General features: G+C 39.0%; 1 protein-coding gene across 9 annotated transcripts; it reads left to right on the top strand.

The window, feature by feature from the left end:
* Positions 1-110: 110 nt before the first annotated feature.
* ABHD17B (abhydrolase domain containing 17B, depalmitoylase) lies at positions 111-25,430 on the top strand. Of its 9 annotated transcripts, XR_010745794.1 has the most exons (8): positions 111-330; positions 798-950; positions 6,055-6,529; positions 16,713-16,892; positions 17,350-17,695; positions 19,697-19,752; positions 22,005-22,049; positions 22,322-25,430. XR_010745794.1 is itself a non-coding variant. In XM_066339122.1 (5 exons), the coding sequence occupies exons 3-5, from the start codon at positions 6,063-6,065 to the stop codon at positions 17,567-17,569; spliced, it is 867 nt and encodes a 288-aa protein (XP_066195219.1). In that variant the 5' UTR covers positions 111-330; positions 798-950; positions 6,055-6,062; the 3' UTR covers positions 17,570-21,670. The 9 variants fall into 9 exon arrangements, 4 of the variants coding, with proteins under 4 accessions (XP_066195219.1, XP_066195221.1, XP_066195220.1 ...); XR_010745793.1 differs by having other exon boundaries at positions 22,005-25,430; XR_010745795.1 differs by lacking the exons at positions 22,005-22,049; positions 22,322-25,430 and adding an exon at positions 21,442-21,670.
* Positions 25,431-26,831: the final 1,401 nt, after the last annotated feature.

The following is a 26,831-nucleotide window of genomic DNA, read 5'->3' as shown; positions in this document are numbered from 1 at the left end:
CATTGGCTCCGCGGGCCCGCCGCCGCGGCGCTCCCATTGGCTTCGCGGCCCGCGCGGCCCCGCCCCGGTCGCCCCCCGCGCCGGTGCAGTCTGCGGGCGGGGCGAGGCCGGCGCCGCTCTGGAGGCTGCGCGGGGCGGGCTCAGCGCTGCCAGGGCCGCGCGTTCTCCGGCCGGGGCCGGGGCGCTGACGGCAGCCTCCGCCGCCTCCCCCGCCTCCCCTCCCCTCCCCTCCCCTCGCCTCGCCGTTACTCAGCACAGCGGGCTTCCGCACAGCCCGCCGACCCTGCGGTCGGGAGAGCGCGGGGCCGCCAAGCGGAGCGCCAGCTGCAGGTAGGGGCTGTCCTCCCCCGGCGTTGCGGAGATGGACGGTGTGCGGGTGATCCGCTGCCGCGGTGTGTGGGCGAGTTGTTTCCTCCTCGTAGGTCCGTCCGTGGCTCTTCCCCCGCTCAGAGCCGCGGCCCGTCCGCGCCGCCTGGCGCAGGCGTGTGCCGGCCCTGGGGCGAGCGGAAGGGCCCGCGGCCGCCGCCGGCGGTTCCTCAGAGCGGCGGGCGGCGCGGCTTCGCTCTCCGGCACCAGCCGGGCGGGGAGCTGCCGGCCCCGGCCGCCCTCCTGCCCGCGCCCTGTGTCCTGGGCTCGGGGCTCTGCGGCCGTGTCGCCTGCCTCAGGGTGCCCGGGTGCTGTGGGTGATCTGTCCCGGTGCTCCGGCTCCGTGGTCTTGCCCGGATTCCTTTGTTGGAAATGGGCGTCCCGACTTGTGACACGCTTGTTAAAATCTGGCTTTTCGCGGCTTCACACAGTGCCCGTGAATCACTGCTGAGGACTTTGGCGGAACCCCTTTCAGATGCGGACAGCTGAGAAGTCAATTTAATTCCCGCCAGCCTGGTTGAATTTATCCCTTCAGCTTCTGCTGTTGAGGGTGGGAGTGACGCTGGCCTCAACATTGCTCTCAGGTATTGTTAATATAAAAATTTGAAGTATTTGGTCAGTAGTTAACTAGGAAAGTTCGCGGCCGCGGAAATCGGAGTCGAAGCACCTGAACGCGGAGCGGTGTTAAGGCGGAGCGCCGTGCTGGTGGCCGGCCGGCCCGGGGCGGAAACGCGCCGGGGCTTCAGCGCCGGGCAGCCGCGGGTGGTTTTAGCAGGGCAGGGCCGGGGGACGGGGTCTGCTCGGAGCATGCAAGGCATTATGTAATCGACTTAATCTCGCAGTAGTCTATCTGGAACCTTTAGAGGTTTAGTTTGTTCTTCGGGCGATAATGAATGTCTGGATTTTTCAGTGTTTCCTGTGTTCCCTTTCTTTTTTCAACTGTGCCGTTGGTTTTTGATACGTACAAAGTAACAAGCAGAGAATAAGTGATATCTCTTTGTGTAAATTAAGATACCTAGAGTTTGTGAAACTTGCAGGGGTGTTTATTTGTTTAGAGTCAAATTAACCCAAGTAAAGTTTTGGTTCTGTCAGCTTTCTCTGTTTTCCTGTAGTATACTTTGTCCTTTGAAAACTACCTTAAATAGTAAGATCACAGTATTTCTTAGTATAGCTTTTTCGTAATTTAATAAACTTGCTTTGTATTGTTTTCTGGACTTACTGTGTATTCTTTCTTAATATTCTCTTAATCCTTTTATGTGGTACTTAATCAGGCAGTAATGATTTCTTTCTCAGTGGACATTTTGTTGCTTTAACTGTTGGGCTAGTTAAAGGATGTCCATAACCCTCTGTTCCATTTTTAGTATTACACAGGTGTTGAAGTAAATATTGGTACTGGATTGAACTCAAATGTAGTGGCTCAAACTCAGTTTTTCATTGTATTGCATTCAGTGAAAATGTGAGGGAAGATACTTAAGAATTTCTTGTTTCAGCAGTATATAATAAACAGTAAAGATGGAAAAGAAACACCCCAATACCAAACAACAACCCCACAACCAAAATACACATAAATAGCAACCAAACAAAAAAAAAACCCAACAATTTTAATATCTTGCCCGTTATGGTTTGAACCACACTTAGTTTCAAACCAGCAGCTATATTTATGAGTTTGACTTTGTTCTTGTGAATAGTTTGCATGAAATAGGCAATTTAAGTTAAATAAACAATTAGAATAATTTTTATTTAATGTAAATACAAGATTCCTAGATAAGTGTTTGCGAGGGTTGGGCTGCTTTTGAGACTAATACATAGTGAACTATTAAAATATGTAAATAATAGGTTTCACTTTCTTGTTATTATGTACAGAGATAGGAGGAAGGAATTATTGCTTACATGAAAAGACTACATTTGTGTTATCCTAGGAATCACAAGATAAATACTTGAGGTGTTCTTTAAGATTAAATAGACATTTTGCCCATTCTGTCAGCCTTTATGAGAAGGCTAATTGCCACAGAATGAATTGAAATCACTGCCTATGGGCAATTTATGTTTGTAATTTTATATGTTAGGTCTTTATTCATAAGAGAGTTAAAGAGATAAAATTGATAAAATGCTCTGGCTTTCCTTTTAAAAGCTATCCCAGAAGGGGCAAGTAATACAACTTGGGTCTGTTTTATTTCCTAGCCTCTGTTGCTGCAATAGAAGAGTTTTTTCCATTTTTTTCACAGAATCTTTGTACTTAATTACTATGAAAAATGCAGTATAATTTTAAAGGGGATATGTATTTTTTATTGTATTCCTTGTGTTGTCAGTATATTTTACCAGGTGTAGGAACTCTGTTTGCAGAACAGTACTGGCATTTTTATTACTTCTGAAATGCCAAGTAGAAGGTGAGATAGTTGTGTTGTTGGGATGTGTTGATCTCAGAATCTGATGATGCTGTAATGAGCGCAGAGATTTACATCATACGTGCTCAGGAGGTGTTAGACTATACCTTAGGTATTCACAACACATCTTAGTCAAATGAGTCCCATTAAAGTTACTCATCTGTACTTGTGGAACCATATGCTTAAAGTAATCTGGTCAGAGTTGTTTTTGCCTCAGCTTCATGAAGAATACAGATAAAGCACACATCCAGCTTATTCACACTCTCACGTGAATACAATCAATCACAGTGAATGACAAACCAGTTCCAGTATAATAGAAATAGTGTTTGCATTTTGTTGGAACTGTTCTCCTCTGGAAGTTTGGTAGGTGTTTTGTGTCAAGTTGGTTCAGTTAGTGACCTGCTGTTTTTCTTGGGTCCTCTGAGTGAAGAAAGTAGCATGTATTTGTTTTAAAGAAAAGAGGTGATGTTAGCCATTATTTAGTTGGAGAATAACTCTGGAATCAGAATGTTTTGTTTCAGTAGGCATATTTTCCATTGGATTAAAAGATCAATATGTAAAGCCTGCATTAGTATAGCACAGGGAAAGAATAATACTTCATCTGTGGTCTTCAGCGTGTCATTTGCCATATCTGGTGACAGCCCATTTTTAGCACATTTAAGCTATCTTGGGGGACAGTACCAAAACATCAGCTGATTCACTGTGGTTTACTGCAGTGCTGCCCTGTGTGTGAATCCCTCAGGCCAGTTTCCAGCCTTCTGAAATTACTTTGGTAAATAGCAAATATTTTTGGCATGAGATCATATTTGTAGTATTGCTGAGCTGTTTATACTTATAAATAATGTAAACTGCTGTTCTAATTCTTTCTGACAAGTGGGTTTGGAATAAATAAGAAATTCTGTAGCTATCATTGTATGCTGGTATAGAGTGCAATCTGCTGCTCCTGTGCAGAACAAACTATTTATATCTCACTTTTGGAGGTACAAATTCTTTCATTTTTTTCACAAAAAATAATAATCACCTTTAGAATAAAGAATAATATCTAACTTCATCTTCAGTGTTTCGTAAAGGTGAGAACACTCACTCAGAACAGATCCATGTAATAGTTTATTATAGAAATAGAAGTGGTTTGAAAAAAAGCATGTTGATTCATCACTAGAGCTTCTCTGGACTGTAAAGATGAACTCATTAAGTAGAGGTGAAAGAAGTTGCTTCTTTGGTGCTCATAACTATAAGAGAAGTAAAGAAGGGAACAAATACACACCCCCCTCCCTCCCTAAAATAGTGGTGGGTTTTTTTGCATAAGGCAATCCCAACGTTTTGCTAATACTTTGACTTCCTCCATAGACTCCTTCCACTTATCCTGACTTTTGGGTATAACTGAATCTTAATGTTCACATAATCTCATCTGACAGGGATGAGTTATTCCAAATATGAGTGACTAATTATGCTAATACACAAGATTATTGTTACTTTAGCTGGCAGGAATATGGTCTTTTATTTAGGATTTTCTTTAAGAGCCTATCTACCTTCTTATGGGAGCTGATCAGGCTTCCTGCCATATCCTCTAAACTGGTGTTTAAGGTGTCCCATGTCTAAACATCTGTGGTTTCCCTCTGTTTTGAAGAAAATTAGGGACCTGGGGTGAAAACTGTTAGCTGTGGCAGTCTTTTTTGTGCCCTCTTTTTCTGTAGTGTTCCAAGAATGCTCATGCTGTTTGTCAGACTGTCTCAGTGTGCCTGTTTTCATTGCTCTAAAAGCAGGGTCCATGTAACACTGTTTGCAGTATGTTTTCATACTGCAAGGAAGAGACCATTCACACAACCAAAAATATACGGACAGTTGTTCTGTAATATCCATTAAAGTGTTTTTGCAGCACTGTCCTTGAAGCTTTTTTAAAAAGAAATTTACACATGAAAACTATGCTTCTGTACAAATTTAAGGACAAAATTTGAAGTATCTAAATATTGTTAGGTGTCAGAGTTAGCAGTAAGATTTTATTGTTGGATGACCCAAATACTTCTGGAACAGCATGTTACATGGTAGACAACTGAAATCTGCTTGTCTTGCAGCTTGAGTCAAAGCCAGTAGGCAAAATTCTAAGTGTTTATGTTCACAGGGAACTGTCAGGATATAGACTTGTAGATAGATTTGGTATGAAAAAGTTGTTTGAGTTAAGATGAAATGTCAGATGCCTTAACACAAGGAAAGTAACGCAAATGCTTATCTTTTGTGTGCTGGTTTGTCAAATTTCATTGCTCTTCTTATCTTCGAGAAAAAGTATTTCTGCAAGGAAGGTTTTCCCCTGTCCCTTCTCACTGTTCTAAATTAGGAGTGCACAATGTCTACTTTAAGGGCAACTGTATCTTTATCTGGCTTGCTTTAGGTACAGGTGTGTTTACTCTTTTTTTTTCCTCCACCCCGCTGTTAAAACCAATGCTTTGAATTGGTGCTATAGATTGTTGCTTTAAGAAATATCTGTGATAGAGTAATTAGTTTGAGATGTGTTCCTTAAAGCAAAAAAAAAAAAAAAACAACACTAAAAAACAACCCAGTTTTGTTATTTATACAATCCCAATTCCTATGTCTGAAGAGCTAAGAGTTTCTTTGAAGGTTTTCAAAACATTTAGATCAGCAGATATGAGGTGCAAAGATAAATTTATGGCTACATTTTTGTGTACCAAAGCTCTACAGTGTTTGCTAAGCCAGAAGCATCATCTTGTTTTGTCTTCTAAGTTTTGACCTTCATGCACTCTTTGTACTTCTGATAGCGCTTGCAGGAGTCCATACCTCATGACTGCAGTACACATTATTTGTATTTAGGGAATGCTGTAGTGATTTTTAGTTGCAGAAATCTGCATAACCTTAGCATGCTGCAACTCTGTAACATATATTAGTTGTTCATTATCACATATGTATTTTTCAATGGGAAGAATTCTTTTCTTAATGTCTTAAGATAAGGCACTTAATTTCCTCCAAAGAAATTTCAAAATTCATACTTGCTCTTTCCCTGAGTAAACGTGTTTTACTTTTGATGTCTAGCAGAGCTTTAAAGTTATATACTCCTCTTTAATAATGTACTCATTGTGAAGTAACTAATATCAAATTAGATATTATATGGAAATATGCATATATATATATATCTTAGTATATCAAAGTTATATCTCTAAGTATTTGTTTTGTTAAATGTTCAAAAGTTATTCATTATTTTGTAGAGGCATTATGTTTACATTTTTTTTAATTTGGGTTTTTTTTAATATCACATTGTGCCTGGAAACTGATACAGTCTTTCTTCCAATTTCAGACTAGAAGATGAATAATCTTTCCTTTAGTGAGCTGTGTTGCCTGTTCTGTTGTCCACCATGCCCAGGGAAAATTGCCTCCAAGCTGGCATTCTTACCTCCTGATCCCACATACACACTGATGTGTGATGAGAGTGGTAGTCGCTGGACTTTACATCTCTCAGAGCGAGCAGACTGGCAATATTCTTCCAGAGAAAAAGATGCCATTGAGTGCTTCATGACTAGAACATGTAAAGGCAACAGGATTGCCTGTATGTTCGTACGTTGCTCGCCTAATGCCAAGTACACTTTGCTCTTCTCACATGGAAATGCTGTTGACCTGGGTCAAATGAGTAGCTTTTATATAGGACTGGGTTCACGGATTAATTGCAACATATTCTCCTATGATTATTCTGGATATGGTGCAAGTTCTGGGAAGCCAACAGAGAAGAATCTATATGCTGACATTGATGCTGCTTGGGTGGCTCTTAGAACAAGGTAAGACATTAGTTGCCATTTTTCTTTTACAGCATTCTTGTCAAATGGTTTTATTTCACATGCATCAGTAGTTGAAACAGCAGTGCTGTGATTTAGAGTTAGTGGATTCATATCCAAGCTGTCTGGTGGTGCCTGGAGCTGAGGGCATTGTCAGTATTAAGCAGGATCAGTATTTGTTTACTTACGTGCTGGAAAAATTGAAATGGAATTAAATATATTAAGCTGCGATTTAGTCTTGAACCATTAGAGCATCATCCTTATTGTCATAGTTTGGAGTCTTCTCAGCTGCAAAAATTAAAAAGGTGGGAAAAATCCATAATGGTTGATACCCCAGTAATTAACACCCTGTTGTGATGTGGATGTGAGAAAATGCAGGTTGTTTCTTCAGATAATTTCCATCGCGTACTTTTTTTGTAGGGAGGGGCAGAGTAAAAGCTGATACAAGAGAACTTGATGAAACTATTTCTGTATGGTGCTGAGATCACCTTTGTTTCAGAATTCTGACTAGGAGCTACAGTATTTCCAAAGAGAGAAACATCTTTTTGCTTTATATAGAAAGCTATCTTTGCAAAATATAATGTGTGGGAGAAGTTGTGATAGATCTGTGTAAATACCTTATGGTGGGAACAAGAAAAGAGGAATTTGGAGCAGTGGAGCAGTGGTGTTAACTCAAGCAGAATGAAAATGGACAAGAAAAAAGTGCAAGTGGAAAGATGTTATTTCAGCAGTTTTTGTGTTCTAAGCCTCTGGTTTTGTGGGAGATAAAATAACAAACTGAAAGATTCTGAATGCATTCACTGATATAACTGAGAATCCTGCACCAAATAAGTGCAGCTTCTCTAATTTGAGAGCAATTTTCTTCATAATTTTTCCATTTAGCTTGATATTTCTCTCATGTTACAAATACCCAGACTACAAAAACCATTTTTTAAAATAGTATGCAATCATAAGAATAATTACTCACCAAAAATCCCAGCACACTGTGTATTTTACAACAAAAAGTTACAAACACCTGAAGTGTGTTATGGCTTGGTCATTGCAACTTGAGCATCCTGTTTAATAATTGTAGTATCAGGGATTTGACTTAGTGTGAGGGCAAGTGGACTTTAAATCCTGGATTCTGGTAATTGTCACGACATGTTCAGAACTTCATAAAATTATCCCTTTTCAGTGTTTTAAATACACCTTTAGTCTTGCATTCCTTTCACATTATAACAACAGTATGATACTTCTTTTCAAAGAAGGGTATGTTATCTATGTATTAAAAAGGGGAAAAGCTTATTATCATAAACCTCATTCAATCACAAGGGATAGGTTTTCAGCTTCATCTTTTCAAAAACATGCATACTAGGTTGCTAGATTAGCTTTTGGTGTTTATTTTTATTACAGTGGAAAGTTGAGCTATGACTGTTCATGTGCCAAGAGCTGCAGCAGAAGCACTGTTGCTTATATTTTGTAGCTGGTAAGTGGTGTGGATTAGCTACTCAGTGGAATACCCAGTAACATGTACCAAAAAACATGATGTGGTTTGTGAACAGTGTGGAAGACAGTCAGAATTATTTAAATGTAACAGAAAACAGAAGAGAACCAGGTGGTGAAACATAGTACTTTATGTCAGTTTACAAGCTCTGTTTTATAAATAAATTTGTAATCATTATCTCTTCTTCCTCATAGCAAATGTCTGAATAGAAGACCTACAAGGAAATGTGATTGCAATTTGAATCTCACCTCAATTCTTAAGCAATGAAGTGTACTTTCTCTAAATAAATAAGATTGTTCATAATTGATGGGACAAGGCTAATGGTTTTAAACTGAAAGAGGGTAGATTGAGATTAGATATAAGAAATAAATTCTTTTCTGTGAGTGTGATGAAGCACTGGAACAAGCTGCCCAAGAGAAGAACTGGTTGCTCAGAGAAATTGTGGGCAATTTTCCTATACCTGGAAGTGTTCAAGACCAGGCTGAATGAAACTTTCAGCAGATTGGTGTAGTGGAAAGTATCCCCTGCCCATGGCAGGGAAGGTGGATTTACAGAATATTTAAAGGTTCTTTCCAACACAAACTATTCTGTGATTGTGATGTCCCATCTAAGCGTGCTCTTTCATGAGCAGACATTGTTGGGGAGACCTCTAAATATATCTTATAAGATAGATTCTTATGTTTAAGAATGACCTCACCTTAGTCCCTTTTTTGTCTGCCTTTTTTAATTATTATTTTTCCTCCAGTAGGAATTAGGTAATTCTGTAGAGTGTATAAAATTTGCATTGGTCTGGCCAACTTGTGAATTTCACGTATGTGGACTGAATTTTGTCTACTGCTGAAAAAGAGGTTGGTGTTGCTGGTTACACCTGTAGTACTTAGAACAGCTTTCCAGTTGGATGACCTGGTCTCCTCCTTGTGGCTGAATGCTGGATGTATCAGGGGGAAGTTCAGCACATGACTTTGGATAAACAGGCTCACAATTTGGTTATCCAGCTGTGGTATTCTTTTGACCCCTGAGACAGTGCTCAGCTGCGTTAAAATACTCAAAGAATATCTAGACCAGAATGGAGCCTTTGAGCATTTGCTGTAGCCTGGATTCACTTTCATAGCATAGCCCATTCTGTCAATTTCACACTGGCACCATCTTTGACATTTATTACTAATTCTGCAAAAACAAATTAATTTGACAGATTGTTTGCAGGGTAAATATGTAGCTATAAATATAGTTTATAGCTTTAACCCTTTGGAAATTCTTGTTCATGAGATGAGATAAGAAAGGGACCCTAGGATTTTAAACTGTGCCTCGCAGTTTGTGATGGGAAGAAGAAAAGAATGAAGAACTTACCTTTGGAGATTCACCACAGTTACCCATAGCTCCCTGCTTTCCCTGTTCTGAAAAATGGAATCATAGAACCCAGCACTAAAAGGTGTTTCTGGGGTAATTGAAATTCTGATTTGGGCTTAATTCTACAGTCAGCAAAACCACTTGTGGTAAAGACTTGCTAGCATCTTAAGTTTTGCATCTTGGAAAGACAATTCTCGTACTCACCTGTAAATTAGCACAGCTGTCCAGTGTGGACTGGACACCTGGGGTGACACAGTCTGGAACTCGTAGTGAGTGTGATGATGAGATTTTGCTTTGAATATTAATATTCTCTTGAATGTATACAAAAAACTAGTTTGGCAGCCTATCAAAACAAGTAAACAGGAGATGTAGATGCTGAGTTGTGTCCCTGTTCTTTACCTTGAGTATGTTATTAGGAAGCAGTAGCTACCTATGTTGATGACAGCCATGAAAGAAGGTGATGTGACTTAACTGCCTTCATCAGATTTGGATAAGTTGTACATTGTTGCATATTCATGTGCAACATGAATATTACTATGGAACTATATAAAAGCTGCAAGTGAGGGCATTCTTTTTCCAGCTGTCATAGCTACCAAGTGTTGAAATAGTAGGAGTCATTTTGGGATACGCCTATCTTCTGCTGTCCTGGTCTCTGAAGGCCTTTGATGACACTCTAGCAAGGGTGGAAAAGGTTTAATCAGTCCCAGGCAAATGCAGGGCAAGTGGCACTCCTGCAGAAACCTCTGAAAATGTGCCAGGACTGCCTCATGACCAGATTTACCTGTAGAAAGCCAAACAGCCCTTTCATTGTTGCTTATCATGGACTGCATAATAATTGAAAAATTGAAGGGTAAATATCATCATCAGATGATGTGTCAAAGACGACAGAATGTCCATAAATTGAACAGTCAGGTATAGGAATAGTACTGAATCTCTTCAGATGTTGGCCAAAAGTGTTTATTTAACTATTCACAAATTACTTTTTTTCATGCAGAAGGGGGGCAGGGGGCTCAGCTAGAAGTTGAGGTACCATAACTTTGAACATTTGGAGAGGAATTGAGGTTTTATTTAAATTGATAGGGAAAAGTAACTCAATTATTGTAGAGGAGAAATCTTGACAATAGAACAAGAGTGTTGGTAGCATTTTAAAGTTTAGAAAGGGCCAGACTGTCATGAGAGAGGTAGAAAAGGTGGAGTTGATTACAATGTGGACAGTGCCTCTCATAAAACATAGTTCCTTTTTTCTTCTCCCAATGGAAAATAGTGTATGCACAAGAAGGGGAATGCAGACATCAGTTGAGGAAGAGCTGTATGCTCCTGAATTTTATTCATGCATTGGAATGTTGATAGTTACAGGTGTGGATAATGTTTGTGCCCTTCATGTTCTGCAACTTGCAGCTGTAATTTCATGTGTTATGTCCATGATGACAAAGGATTCTGAATGTGAGTTGAAAATTCCCTCAGGATGTTCCTGCTTGTTCTGTGTGCCCCAAGTGCTGTGTTGGTTTTCTAAATGTGCATGTTGGAATAGCATCACAAACTGTAGGTTCTATAAATTGTCTAGTGTAAGTCTAAAGAGGTACTATGGAAAAGTTACCCTTCTAAGCTTGATTTTATCAATACTTTATTTCATTATTGTAAAGTGATTGAGTCTTCTAGACTAAGAGCACTAGTTCAGAAGTAAACATAAATTATTTTGTCTCCTTTATGTATATCTGGATCAAAATGACAGATATTTTTATTAAAAACCAAAAGCAAAGGAAGAAAACCCAAAGAAACAAAAAGACCTCTACCTACCTTGTCACAGCCAGACATAACATTTTGTAGTGTGCTTTTTGCATATCATGGTAATATGATACATATCCAGTGAAAGTATAAAATCAGGTCAATATCCAGTGTAAGTGATGTACATCCAATTAAAATGTTTGGGGAAAGGCCGGACAGCAGTTCGAGCAACTTGATTCAGTGAAATATTACTCTCCTATGGCAGGAGCCTAGACTATATCACATTCCAAGCTAAACTATTCTATGATTCCATGAAGAGAAAAAAAGAGTGGAAGGGCAAAGGTGGATTACCAGTAAGATAAGTGTTTCGCAAAGTGTAGAAAAGGTCTTGTTACAAAGACAGAAATATCAAGGAAATAGTGAAAGAGTTTCTGTTAGATCACATGAAGCTCATCACAAAGGGGAAAAAAAAGAATACTTAATTTCTGTTTAGCAGTTCTTTTCCTACCAGAAGCTGAAAAGATCAGGCCAGAAGTGTTTAGGGTTGCATCTTTTACTGGAGACCATGTATATCTGGTCAATATACATAGGGCCACAGAAAAGGATACTGGCTTCATTAGTGTTATCTTGGGCCTCGGTTCCAGGCTGTGGAACAGTTGGGACCATTACAAGAACTTACTGGCTTGCTCCTTCCTCAGGCCATCAGTGGCGTACTGTTTCCTGCCTTTCCCTGAACACAGGCAGCACAAAGCAGCACAAAAGCAGTTGCTGCACTACTCCCAGACAAGATCTGTTTAGTTCCTTTCATTAAATATTGAAACCTAATGAAGGGGAACACATTGCTGAAGCTGAAAATAAGGAAGTGGTTCTTTTCTGTTTGCCAATAGTTTAGCTTTGTAGTGACATTAACCTATGCCTTTAGCATGGTGGTGAGGCAGAAATTTGTGAGCACTCGGACACTGTGAAGATGTCAGGAGGCTTAAGTGAACACGGGTTCTGTGTCAAAAATGCTCTTTAGATTCCACCTGCTTTCCAGGCAGGTAACCTTTAAGTGAACATAAAGGATGAATTGGGTGTTGAAAGGAATTGGAATCTCAGTTGCTCTGGGAAAGAGAAAGATGTTGCAGTCAGCCTTTAAACTGCAGAAAATATCTGTCAAGTTTTGTACCAGATTCTGCCCAGAATAACTTGTCCATGAGGAACAGTGCCTTTTCTGAGAAGGTACATCTGTGCATAGCTACTTTCCAAGGTCCTTTTTAGTGATTATGGCTTAAAAAAATTGCCAAACCCAAAACCACCCTCCATTATCTTCCCCCACAAACTGAAGGTCTGTTTATGATGACACAAGTTATCTAGGATTACTTGGGTGGACAACAGTCCTATTATCAACATAATGAGCTTTCAAAGATAGCAACAGTCTTTACAGCGTGTCTTTGACCTCTTGTAACCAGAGGAACTACTTGAAATATGGCTCTGTAAATGCTATGTTCCCCTTCCTCAAAATGGTCTGTACTTATATGGCACTGATTAAGAGAACAATATTACTGCAGCAATATAACTTTTTCTTTTGAGCTGACATTTCTCCTTTGGGAGACTAGGTATGTAGTCATCTGATAATTTGACACAAAACTTCTTGGAGTTTAACAGGCTGTGAGTCTATTAAAAGAAGTAAACAAATTTTATGAGTAGGGAACTTAAAACTAGTTACCTTTTCAAGAATTTTTCTGTTTTAGATTGTAAAGTAATACTTTTGAGAGATAGCAGCTGTGGGACAGTTGGCTTTCTTTTTTTTTCAAACGTTTGAGAAGCCTGTTGTATTGGGCTTGCATGGCTGTGCTTTCGTAGTAGGGGGCCACAGGGGTGCCTTCTGTGAGAAGCTGCCAGAGGCGTCCTCCATGTCTGGCAGAGCCAATACCTGTTAGGTCCAAAGATGGATGTGCTGCTGGCCAAGGCTGGGCCCATTAGAAATTATGGTAGTGCCTCTGGGATAACATATTTAAGATGAAGAATGGGGAAAAAATCATTGCCTATTGTAATTTCAGCCAGAAAAGAGTGAAGTGAGAACATGTCATGCGAACAGCCCTCCAGACGCCAGGATCAGTGGGGAAGGAGGCAGTAGGTGCTCCAGGTGTTGGGGCTGAGATTCCCCTGCTGCCTGTAGTGCAGACCATGGTGAAGCTGCTGTGCCCTGGGAGCCATGGATGTCCGCAGGGATGTAAAGATCCGCCCACATCCCAGGGAGGAGCCTCACACCAAAGCAGGGGATGCCTGAAGGGAGACTGTGACCCCATGTGAGACCTGAGGAGAGGAGCCCACCCTGGAGCAGCCTGTCCTTGAAGGACTGCACCCCATGGAAGAGTGACCCATGCTGCAGCAGTTTGAGGGGGACTCACATCTGAGAAGCTGACGGAGAACTGTCTCCTGTGAGAGGGATGCCATGGTGAGCAGGGGAAGGATTCCTTGCCCTGAGCAGCAAGAGAAACAACATATGATGAACTGACCATATTCCCCTTTCCCTGTCTCCTGCACTGCTGCATGGCCTGTAGAGCTGGGAAGGGGAGGGTGTGGGGGGAAGGTGTTTTTGAGGTCTGTTTTGCTTCTCATTATCCTGCTCTGATTTTGCTAATAATAAACTCAGTATCTCTACTTCAAGCTGGTTTTGCCCATGATGGTACTTGATGAGGGATCTTTCCCAGTCCTTATCTCTGCCCATGGGCCCTTCATTAAATTTCCTCTCTTCTGTTCACCTGCAGAGGGGAGTGAGAGAGCTGCTTTGGTGGGTGCCTGGCACCCAGCCAGGGTCAGCCCACTAAACCTTTTCAAGACAAAAGGAAAGACTGGAATGAGCGGATGTAATCTCTGTTTTCCAAGCTGCTTGGAGTTTCTTGTTTGTGAGGCAGGGGTTGATTATTTAAATTTTCATCCTCTTCAAGCCAGAATATTCAGAAAGTCTACCACCGCTTCTGGTTATTGACATCTTTATTTTAGTTTACAGATTGCAAAGCATGTAGTTTCTGGTGGGTACTGTGAGGCAATCTATTCGACTGTGGTGGAACAAGAATTACTTTAATCCAGATATTGTAAATGCTTCTCTTGGCTTATTTTTTTTGTAGCCATCATTTATCTATCTTCAGGCTGAAGGAATTTGATTAAAAAAATAAAGGAAAGAATAATGAGAAAGAGGAGAATATATGTTCCAAAATATACTTTTTAAGTTGTTGTCCTAGGGTGACCCCTAAGCCAGAACAGTTGTGCTTTAAATTGCTGTATAATGGCCTGTATCTTGTAAAACCCAACATCCAAGGAAACACAAGTATAGAAATTGGCAAGGTTCATTATTTGAAAACGGTTTTATCAAAATGTGCTGTGCGAACTGCATACCATACTAGTGATGCATTGTGTCAGATATTAATGCAATTATTTTTTTGTTCAGATTATGTGGGAAGGAGGGAAGGCCATACTGTACTTTCAACGGACAAATGTAATGTGAACTGGGAGATGAATTGTAAAAGGATAGGTGCTAAGATGTTCTCAGATGTTTCAGAAGAGATGCAGAAATAGTGAAGACCTTAGATTTGCTTTTTTGTTTCAAAGCTTTAATTTATTGTATTTATGTGTGTTGGAGTTTTCAGAAAGTTTTGTTAATGCTTGAAATTGCTTATTTGTCATGAGTGACAAATTAACTGTCATAGGGTGAAGGGCCTGCTGGAAGTTCCACCCTGAAGATGAAGACTTGGCATTTTAGAAGTCTTAATTTGATAATCTGATTATGACAAGAAACTCTTTCTAGGAAGCACTAATAGCAGCTAAGTAGTAATGATGCAGCAAGATTCCTGTGTCAAGCAGAGTCTGCCTCTGTGTTAATACTTAAAAGGCTTTTACATTTCACTCTATCAGAACCAAATTTAAATAAAGAGGTGAATATTAAATAGACAATGTTAGATGTGAGCAGTGGGTTTAAAACCAAATTTAGCAAGTTATTGGCATGCCTAATGAGTTCTGCTACTGATACGTAACATGTAAGTAATACAATCTTGAAATCTTCCTAGATACGTATGTTTTTAATAACTGTTTATTATATACTGATCCAACTTAGAGAACATTTTTCTAGCTTATTAAGAACTAGTTGTGGATTTGGGGAGAGCTGTTTTTTCGGTTGGTAACTTCAATATCTTGGTACACATGAAACACATCTTTTCCTGATGTTTCTGATTTTTCAGTCTCTTAGATTGTACTGATTTTAGTGTTTGGTTACCTATACAATTATTGATCCATGTTTATAAGATATTGGAGAATTTCTTTTGTTACTTTTTCGCCCCTGACTTTACTGGAGGTATGCAAAATATACTGATTTGATAACTTCTTTGTGGGTATGGGTGTTGTTATATAGTGTTAACAGAAATTATGCATGCCTTATTGTAGGCAAGGTAACAGGTGCACTTTCCTACACTTGACTTTCATTCCTTTTAGAATTAAAGTGGCAAACATCAAACTTACTTCATGCTGTTCCACAGTGATATTAGGCTAGGCTGGTCTTAAAAAGTTGAACAAGTTTTTGATAATGCGTAAGAGCAATGATTTGGATTTGGGTTTTTTGGTTTAGTATTGGGGCTTTGGGGTTTTTTTGAAGGTGATAGGGGGAGTTGGTTTGTTTGGTGTGTTTTGGAGGGGTTGATTGTTGTTTGTTTTGGGGCTTTTTTGTATATGGAGTTTGGTATAATGCAATGTAGTATCCCTTCCTCTTCAAGGTACTTCCTTTCCCAAGTTTAGATACACTGTTGCAGTCTGACCCGTGCCAAGAGTACCTGATTAGTGCAGGGCAATGGATCAGTGGCTCACTTCTGTTGCAGGCACTGTTCTTGGCCGCATTACTGTTCCCTTTAGAGGCTTTCCCCGTGTAACTTGGGTAGCAATTACTTTTTGTATTCACAGTGATGCCAAAAAACATATTAAACTTGTGTAAGTGTTAACTAGATGTTTCTTTTTTTTGCCCCTGTTAGTTGCATCTTACTAGGAGAGAGGCTTTGACTTCAATTCTGTATTTCCTCTTGGGCTATATCGTTTGTGGATTAGGTTGATAAAAACAAGCTTTTTGTCTATTACATGGAATGTTCAATATTACTATGCTGATCGCTGTCAGTATGGGCATGCTTTAAGTCTCACTAAATTTATAAACAATGTTACCAGCTTGCAGGTTTTATCAGGTATCAGGAGAGTAAAGCTGACTAAATTTTTGCAGGCTTGTTTATGCTTCATGTGATGATAACCAGAGACCTGTTAAAGCTCTAATCAGTTTTCTGTTGTAGGTCCACTGGAGATAATAGTAAAGACTTCTAACTAGTGTGCAAGCCACACTGCAATCACAAATCCATGTTTAAAAAGTTAAATCATTACTTCAATATTATTCAGGCATAAGGAAATAAAAATTGCAGATAGAGAGTAAATAAAATTGTGTGTTGTAGTCAGGAATGTCATAGAATAGACTTGCCTGTTCTTCTACCAGCTCCTGTTTCATAGCTGATACTGTTCTGAAAATGTTGATCTTCAGAAATGCTTTTTTTTTGCCTTGCTCTGTAAGTTTTGTCTTTTTCACTTTAGATGCCACCTTTAAAACATTTCTAATTTTTCTAGATATGGAATTCGCCCTGAAAATGTGATTATATATGGCCAGAGTATAGGAACAGTACCATCTGTGGATCTTGCTGCTAGGTATGAAAGTGCTGCTGTAATTCTTCATTCTCCACTGACCTCAGGCATGCGAGTAGCTTTTCCTGATACGAAGAAGACGTACTGCTTTGATGCATTCCCAAAGTAAGTTGTAGGAATATTTTTTTTTTTTTTTAGCATTTATTTTCTGTATTACAGAAGTTTTCAACTAGAGAAACAGGTAGTCTGCAAATTCTCTGAAACTTTTTTCAAAGGTTTAATAAAACACTTGGAGAAAAATTAGCGCATAACATCAAAGAGGAACGTTTGATCTGAAGAAGCTTACAGAACTTTGTAAGCTTTCTAGGCACTTCGTGTCTCTAATCATTTTAGTGGGTATCTGTAAAGAAGTAATTAATTTTCCTATAAACAACAGGTAAATCCCTAGTTCTAACAAGTAGTTCCATCCAGTGAATTGTTAGTCTGATTAACTATAAACAAAGTAATTTGCAATATGTTTCGGTAAGGCCCAAAAACTATGTAGATCTTAACTGTAGAAGGTTCTTGTCATGTATTTCATAACTATGCCATTGTTTTCATAGATATAATCTTTTTCTTACAGCATTGACAAAATTTCTAAAATAACATCTCCTGTCTTAATAATCCATGGAACTGAAGATGAAGTAATTGACTTTTCACATGGCCTGGCATTATTTGAGCGTTGCCAGAGACCTGTAGAACCACTGTGGGTAGAAGGAGCGGGCCATAATGATGTGGAACTCTATGGACAGTACCTTGAAAGATTAAAACAGTTTGTGTCACAGGAACTGTTGAACTTGTAACCTTCATTGTGTATTTACGTGTTTTTCTTCATTTCACTGCAAAACTGCACGCCTTGATATACATGTAACTTAAAACCTGAATGTTGTGTTTTCAAATCATCTTGGTTGCCTTCATTAAATGTACAGGTAATGATTTGTCAACATAATTAATGAAGGTTTTAATGCCAGCATTATAAACTGGAATTACATGATCATGCAGTCAAACTTGACAGTTCATATTTCTTTGTGTGAGGCTTTTTCTTCTTAGATGTTAGAAAAAACATCACAAGGAGTACTGTAAGAAAATCTAATTATATAAAACCAAACGCTGTAAAAGTTGCCAAGTGCTTTAGCATATCAAAAACAAGTTTATAAATATTTTTTAAACATCTCAAATTGTACTGTGACTTACTCTGTTGAACAGGTGTAATTAAACACAGACTTTTAAGCAGTTGTTCTGTAAAAATGTGATAGCCATGAAATTTGAGCAAATACTAAAGTATGTAATAAGAATAAACAGTCACTGGAAATGACTCATACCCTATTATAGGGAGAGGCAGGCGAAATAGATATCTTTTCCAATATGTTTCATTTCTTTTGTGCTTGATTTTCCTTTAGTTATTTTGTACTCGTGTTGTCCCTTAGCTTTCAGGATAATAAAATATACCCACTCATGTTCTCAGGAGTCTTAATCTTGCCAAAATAATGCCATAAGTTATCATTGTTGTAATGCAAGTATCCTTCACGTGGTTGCTACTGAGGCCACAAAATACCTCCTGGAAATCAGTAAGACTTTTAAAACCTAGAGGACTTCTTGAGCCGTGTTTTAAACATTGATTTCCTAGAGCCACAATGTGTCATTAAGAAGAACCTTGAAATTTATCCAAAATAGTTATGAAGAATTTGCAACTTAGCAGTTAACTGGTCAGGCTTAATTTTGGATGTTTAGTGTAAAAGCTTATTGACTTTTGAGTATTGTTTGGAAATTTTACTAATCAGGCCTGGATGGAGTGGGAGGAGTGGCAGGAGGAGAATATTGACATTTTTCTATTAACTCATCATGAAATAAACTTAAGTTGCCTTTCCCTTGAATGCATTTTGTATGAATAAAACTATGAAAAATAAACTTAATTATATGTAGCCTAATTGTAAACGAAATAATATTCCAACAATACACACTGTGCTTTTAAAGCCTTAGGTAGTTTAATTGTTCTGCTTGTTTTTTGTGATTGAGACAGTTGTATACTTAAATGTAGCTTTGAGTATTATGAAAACTGGTTAAGATATGTTGATTAATAGTAAACAATATTCTACAAACTTGCAGTTCTTCCTTTTTCTTTTTATTCAAAGAAATAGCAGTGGTTGCTTGCCATATCAAAATACGTAGCAACTCTCCATTTATTCCAGAAAATCTGACATCTAAAGCAATAACACTTTGCTCTGAATTGCCAGCACAATTCTTTACCAGCAGGTACTTTTTTTATCACCTCCCACCCCCGTACCTCACCTTACTACAGTTTGCCAGTTCAGCACACAGGCTCTCCACTTCAAAGATGCATGTAAACTTTTTTTTGTAATTAATTTTTTTCTTATTTCCTTATTTGAAATTGAAAGGAATTCTTGTCTTGTGCACTTTGGTGAGTTAATTGAGTAGAAAGAAATTTGTTCTCAAGCAACTAGATTCCTGTTTGATTTTTTTGATCAGTTCAGAGTATATTCAGGAACAACAACATTAGACTTAAAAATTTTCATCCTAGTTCAAGACTTCTGGATATAGGTGTGCAACTCAGTTTTATTACATCATATTTAATACATAGTTTGGTTTCCTTTTCTTGCTACCCTTTAGCCACTATCTCCGATGGAAATCATTACCATTAAATGTTTAAACGCTTTCTTTCTGATCAAAGAAGCTTGCTTTGAGATTCACCTTCAGGAATTTAACAAATAAACAGTATAGAAGTGCGGTGTTAAAGTGATGTATATTGGCTGTAGTTTGGTTGCCTGCCCATTGCAGGCAAACAATCAACTGTCATCACAAGAACTATCTGATTGTGCTAGGGGATATTATGGCACCCTGTGATTGAAAAATGCAGAAAAGGTGTCACAGCTTTTTGTTTTGTTGCCTTTGTTTGTGTTTTGTTGAAGCAGAACAAAAGATCTAAGTGTTTTGTCTTCAGTATGTGCAGCTGTGCTGGATTGCACTGGTGAGTAGAGATTCTGGTCTCTTTTGCACCATTTGCTCATAGGTAATTATTGCTAGTTGGTGCTGATTTATATTTTATACCTGTATTTTTTCAGATGATTTGGATATATGAAGGAATTGAAATAGGTTTTAGGCATAGCGTAGCCTGTAGTGCAGATTGTATTATGGCAGCAAACTTGTTAGTGACAGAAAGCAACTCTGAGCTGTTGCTACAACAAAAAAAACATTTGACATCCTGATTGTCTTATCCTTATAGCGTCGTTTTGGTGAAATTGACAATGGGCAGTTGTTTCATGTTACAGATGCAATTGTCTTCTAATAAATAAAGTTGTTTCAGCATTCATTGAAAAGACAATGCCTGTGTTTTAGGGAAAAAGAAAAGAGGGGTTTGTAAGCCTCCTGGTGTCATTCCTGTTTGCGTTTGTTTTTTTTTTTTTCTTTAAGAGACATATTTGACAGTAAACTGTCTTTTTCAGTTTTAGAAACCTTGGCAAATCAGCTTTCATAACAACTTGATATATGTAAAATATGTGATTACCTTCTAAAGGTGGAGTCTGTTTGGGACATGTTTTGCTTTTACATTCACAGCTCCATAAAACTCACCTCTCTTTTCTTCCCACTTCTGGCAGCAAAGAATTCTAATGTATGTTCAGTTAGCTACTCTTATTGATTAAACTTACTTTCCTTTTCAAGGCTTTTTTATAAGGGAAAAATATTGCATGTTTATTTTTGGGCTCTGGGTGACGTTGCACAACAAGGTACCACTCATTTGGAATATTCTAGGTCTTACAGATACTAATTTTTCTCACTGCACTTTTAATATCTTAAAGTCAGAAATAAGGAAAATAGTGTGTAAGCAGGGGGCTGATTGGCTGAAAACTTTGCAGAAAAGGAGTTGGGGACCCTGCTGGGACAGGCTGCACATGAGCCAGCAATGCACCCTTAGACCAAAGGTGAGCAAGAATGTTCCAGGCCCCATAGGCAGAGATTTGTCAGCAAGTCATGGGAAGTGATCCTATCCCTCTTCTCTGCACTGTGAGTGTAAATGTGTGTGAAATGCTGGGTCTAGCTCTGGACTTTTGCATGAGGAAGTCCAGTGCAGGGCCACAGCTATGACTGAAAGACTGGTGCATCCAGCACAGGAAGAGATGCTGAGAGAGCTGGAGCTATTCATCCTGGGGAAGAAAAGGTTTGGCAGAATATTAACTACTGTTGTGTGTGAATATCTGAGCAGGGGAGTGGAGAGAGCAGGACATTCCCCTGTACTGCCCTCTGAGAGGCAAGAGTCTGTGATAACACACTAAAAGCCAGAAAGTGTAATCTGAAATTAGAAAGCAACTCTTTTTTTTGTGAGGCTGATCGAACACTGGGGCTGACTGTGGAGTTCTCATCTTTACACAAAGTCAGAATTCAGCTGAACGCAGCCTTAGGCAACCTGCTGTAGCTGACCCTGCTCTGAGCACACAAGTAGATGATCTCAAAGTGTTCCTTTCAGTCTCTGTCTTTCTGTGTACAGCAGCTCAGAAGTGGAGACTGTTTATTTAAAAGAATTATCTTCAATTGGTGTTCTCTTTTGATGCTTTATTTTAAAGCAACAGCAAGCAACAAAAGAGCTGTGTTGCTCTTAGTCCTGATACCATCACTGATGCACTGCTGCTGAATCAAACTAATGCCAAATTTTATACCACAGATAGTGTCATCAAAGATCACAGATTGCTACTGTGTACTACAAAGGAAGAATGAAAAGCTAGAAGCAAAGTATAAGCATGCTATCCTGAAAAGAGAAGTGCTTGAAAGATACCTTAAACATTGTCAAAGATGGAAATGTTCCATTCACAGTTACTGTTAAGTTGTGAGATATGGTTGTTTTGGGTTGTTTCAATAAAATTGGATAATAAAGTTGGTTCTACTTCACCTGATTAATGTTTGTAAAGCAGATTTTTTTTTTTTTTTTTGTGGGGAAGTTTGTAATGAGCTAGTAACTGTGTGGCAGGCTTGCTTGTCATCACTTAACCAGTTCAGATAACTCTCATTGTCAGCCTGAGTACTAGCAGATTGAAATGTTAGCATGACACTGCTTTAGAACTCTTGACATATGGAACTTCATAACCAATTTGAGTTGTGAGATTATTAATTGTTAATAGCCATTAAAAGAAATAATGATTCTCTAATAAATTCTATTGGATTATGATAATAATTTCTACATTGTCTCTTCTTATTTTTTTTTCATTTGTTTTTTATTTCTCAGTTAAGGTGTCTTCTTTCTGTGCAAGGAAATAAAATCCTAGCAAATTTCTGGTAAAAAACAGCAAGGAAAAGATAGAGGACAATATAAAAGAAATGGTCTTAAAAACAGATTACTCTTCCAGTAAGGAAGGGCCAACCATTAGAAATTATCTCAGCATTAATTTTTTCCCAGGGGCATTAGTAAGGTGTGTTGTCTAATAATGTCTTTCAAAACAATGAGAAAACCTTGAAATGGTCTTATTGCTTAGAAGGTGTTGTGGTTAGTAAAGGAGTATGGTTGGTAAACCATACAAATGGTTGTAATTTTAATGCTTAATTTTCAGATTTTTTTGCTTAAAGAGTGCAAATAGCTTTCTAACCTTCAATGAACACTGCAGAGAAGACATAAGAGAGACACTGATGAGACAGTCAATATGCCTTCATATTAGGCTAGAAGCTGTGTGTGCCTCAAGTAAGTAACTGTGCCTTGTCTCCTAGAGCTTTGGGTGAATGTAATGTGAATATAATCAGGCTATTATACTGAGATATTTTTAATTTCCAAAGCCACAAAAGTTTTTGCCAGAAGTTTTCTTCTGGAGTCAGGTAAATGGTGGATTGACTAGAAGTCTAAAACTGAACTATGCCAAAGATCCAAATAAGTCTTAAGCCAGAACAGCATTTCAAGTAATTTGATCAATAATTAATCTAGTAGCTCAAAGGCACATATTGGCACTGCATCTCTTTCTCCAACACCTGAAATATTGCAAAGGTGCTTAGTTGGCTAAGTCATCTCCTTTTAAAGGTCATATAGTCTAAATATGCTTTAAATGTAAATGTTGTATATTTATATAAGTCAATGTAAGTAATTCTAAGTAGAACAAAGGGTGTTTTGGATAAAAATCTGCAGCAGCTTTGTGAGAGCATTATTGATTTGGAGACACACAGGATGCATTCTGATTTATCCCCAAATATTTCATAAAATAAGTTTGCTAGGTCCATTTGGTGCACACTCTTCGAAACAGAAACAGAACTATCTAGTCTCTGGTCTAAAGCAGTTTCCAAGGATGGTGCTGTTTTGTTACATTGATTGCAATTGATTTAGATTTGCTTTAATTGATTAGAACCATATTCCCAAAAGATTTGGGCGGTAAAATCTAAGTGCTGATGAGGCATTGCATCTCAAAATGATACTAGTTAAATATATAGTTTACTTCTCTATTTTATATTTGGTCAAGTGTATCATAGTGTGCAGCACAGAGAAAGGCAAGTAGTGCATGGCTTATTATTAGAATTCCATTTGTAATATAATTTAAATTCCGCTGTAATACAATTTAAAGTTAGCAACAAGATTTAATAAAAATTTTCTTCTGTCAGAGATTTTGTGGCCACCAAAGTGGTGAAACAAAAACCACATGCTTAGAGCCAGAACAGGAGGGTAGACAAAAAATGCAGACTTGAAAAAATGTATGAATTCCTCTTCTGCTGTATTTGTAGAGCCCAGGACTGTCTCAGTTTGCTCATCATAGCAGGTGATACCCTTTTATGTATTTAGGATTATTATTTTACTTTTACCATTATGTTACTTAGGATTCCTAAACAAAAAGGATTTTTATCTTGGTTTAAGACAACTTGAAGGAGAACACTCTGGAGTCTGAGCTGCCTCCCTTTATAAGTTCAACCAATCTGTTTCCACCAGTAAGTGAAGAATACAAGTAGATATAAGTGGAAAGGTAAGTTTCCTGACAACGGGGACAGCAACAGTATAGAAGTAACAGCAAATATCCACCAGGTACAAAACAGCTAAACCTCCCAGACTCCACAGAACAGAGAGACCCGAAATGCCGGGGATATCCCCTAGGATGACGCTCCACAGCCGATGCGTGGTTCGCATCGGAAAAGGAAAAGGAAAAGGCGGTGCGAGTCTTCCCCCACCATCCCTCCTGTGCTCTGCTTATCTCCACCTGGAGCTCCGGCTCGTGTTCTGCAGATCACTGGCTAGAAACTTGCAGAACGACTCCCGCTTTCTTTTGGCAGGAGCAGTAAAGGCAAGGTGTCTGGGCTGGGGTGACTCCGTAGTCTTCTCTCCTGGAGCGGGGACCGATGCGTCTGGACCAGCTTGCTGGAGCGGTGCCGCCCTGCTCGGTGCGGCAGTACAGGCGGCACGTTTGGAATTCGCCTCAATGGCAGCTCAAAACTGTCAGCTGCTGACTCTCCAAGACAAGAGAAAAAAGTCGAACAAGAATCCCAAAAGGAAACGGCTCTGCCTGAGCGAAGACCAGGAAGTCAGCGAGCCAAAACCGACGTGGCAAGAGGGAATGAGCTGCTTGTGAGAGCCGACTTTAAAAGGGCCCGGTAGCACCCCCCGCCCCACCTTCCCTGCTGTAGGGTCAGAAAGAGACAGGAACGATTTTGGCCACAAATAGATATGGAATACAGCAACATTTCGGGCTACCAATGACAATTTGAGTTATCTAGAAGTTAGGATGATATGTAGGCTGTATTTTATGTTTTTCTCTGTAGCCACAAAATCTTGAGGGTTTAGTTTCAAGGAAAAGTGATGTTCACTTGTCAGTAACTAGAGCTCTTCAGAGACATACAATATCACAAGGCATGATTAAACCACAAGGACTGGCAAATCTGAATATGCAGTCCTGGAGGCAGCTCCAGGAAGATGCAGGCGAGGTAAACATTAAATATATTGCATGGTCATTTCAGACTGCTGGTACAATGTGTTATTGCCCTACCATATTTTCACTTTCTGATGTAAGGAAATGGATTTTATGCAAGGCATTATTCATGCATTACAAGCTCACATTGTGTTTTCCCATATGTGTCTGTACTGTGACATTTAGGGCTTGCTTTCCACAGAAGTTTGCATCCAGCTGTTTTTTTTTTTACTTAGTTCAGTATCTCCTTCCAAGTAACAAGTGACAGAAAAAGAGAAAATGGCCTCACGTTGCACCAGGATGGGTGTGGATTGGATATTAGCAAAAATATTGTCACCTAAGAGGCTATCAAATTGGAGGAGGCTTCTCAAGGAAGTGGTTGAGTCACCCTCCTGGGAGGTATGTAAAAGACAAGTAGACACAGCTCTTGGAGACATGGGTTAGTGGGAGACCTACCAGTGCTATGTTAGTAATTGGACTTGTTGAAGGTCTTTTCCAGCTTTAACAATTTGATGAATTCTATGAGGTGTAGCTATTTAAAAAAAACACTCATATATAAACAATAGCATTCATGTGTGAACAAAGCATTATTACTCATTTCTAATTATTGCTTTGTCAGTGTTCAACAGCTGTTCTGAGTCAAGTTGTCTCTGTGACGTGAAGACGTGGACATAAGAATGTGTGTGTTTAATGGTAGGTTTTTCCCCTTTTATTTATTTTATCGCTTGTTCTGACTGTATTCATTACTACTGTATGATTTGAGTAAACAATTGCATTTTAAAAGTAACGAGGAATAACTAAGGTGTGTTTATTTAAGAATTAATGCTTTGAAATATACACATTTCCACGTTTTGTGACTCTGATAGACATACTTATTGAATAATTCTATGGTTTCATTGTAGTCAATTATGTGATCATTTATGATGGCCAAAAATTGGATTCTTTTTATTAGTAAATTATTCGCTGGCTGCAGTGCTTTTCTGTGCTTCCCTTTTGTGGTTCATAGGAGTTTTTTCTTGTTTCAAAAGTCTAATTAAAGAACCAATTTGGTTATGGTGGTGGGAGCTGATCCACTGCATTGAGCTTATAGGAAAAACGGAGATGACCTGTTTCCACATAGTTAATTTTATCACATTTTCACATGGCTTAGAACATGCGAACAAATTAGCAACTAATGCAACTAATAACTATAGATAATGCTTTTCTTGTAGTAAATGCTCTTAAAAAGTGCTGTGTTGCAGACCACTGCTCTTCAGGATGCTGGGATCTTCCTGGAGAAAGACACTCTCTGTGTCCGGAGCACAGACACTCCCTGGTGATTTCCCCCAGTTGTGACAGTTGCTAAAGCAGCTGAGTGGATGGGCTTCCTCAGGCAACGCAGAAATGAAGGAACAGGATTCCGTCTTCTGGTCTCTGGTCTTCTCCAATCTCCCAGGAACCGGCGATTAAAAGACCCTGAGCTCTCAAGGTAGCTGAGTTTTATAGAGGCTTGAGGAGGTGGGGTTAGCAACTTGGGCCAGTGAGGGAAGGGATTGAGGAAACAACCTATCAGGGAAGGGATCCAAAATGCACCAATCAGGGAGGGTAAAAACCAGGAACTAGGCTAACAACCAATCAGGAACAAGGTATTACCATAGGACCAAAGGCTCATGGGATTGTGCAGTTTTCTGCTTGCCATAACCATGGGGAAATCTCTTAGGAAATCTTCCCAGGGGAAGACAACAAGCTTTGAAAGTGTTTCAGAGGTTGTAGACTCTCCACAAGAGCACTATCTTTTCTGTGGTGGCCTTACAGGTCATTGCAGTACTGTAGTATGTCAAGTAAGCTATCCATCTGGCCTGGTGCTCTGTCATAACATGGTTAGTCAGAGGAGTGATTTAGAAAGAGCTTTAGGACTGGATAACTCTTTGTTGTTATATATTCTTATGTTCCACTAACATCCTAAATTAGAGAGCTAGAAATACTAAAGACTACGTTCAAACCTATGCCCTTTAAAATCTGTAGTGTATGATTGTGTTTATTGCCTTTTGCAACTTCTTGGTACTGTTCTTCTATGGCCACAAATCCAACAATTTCATCACTCTAATAGCACTTTCTTTTCTCTGTTTTTAGCTCCATCTCCTTAAATTTTCACTCCTAAATGAATGTTCTCCATTTTGTGTTTGCAGGATTTGGTGAAATGTTCTGT

This window comes from Sylvia atricapilla, chromosome Z (genome assembly GCF_009819655.1).
Source record: "Sylvia atricapilla isolate bSylAtr1 chromosome Z, bSylAtr1.pri, whole genome shotgun sequence".
NCBI classification, from domain to species: domain Eukaryota; kingdom Metazoa; phylum Chordata; class Aves; order Passeriformes; family Sylviidae; genus Sylvia; species Sylvia atricapilla.
Note: the sequence above shows the minus strand (reverse complement) of the source record. Positions and strands in the feature narration are given on the sequence as shown.

What these genes read in the sequence shown, in the direction of transcription:
- ABHD17B (XM_066339125.1), top strand. Translation starts at nt 6,063, where the DNA reads ATGAATAATCTTTCCTTTAGTGAGCTGTGTTGCCTGTTCTGTTGTCCA. An exon ending in TGGGTGGCTCTTAGAACAAG is followed by an intron (nt 6,530 to 16,712) that starts GTAAGACATTAG and finishes TAATTTTTCTAG; the next exon opens with ATATGGAATTCGCCCTGAAA. An exon ending in TGCTTTGATGCATTCCCAAA is followed by an intron (nt 16,893 to 17,349) that starts GTAAGTTGTAGG and finishes TTTTTCTTACAG; the next exon opens with CATTGACAAAATTTCTAAAA.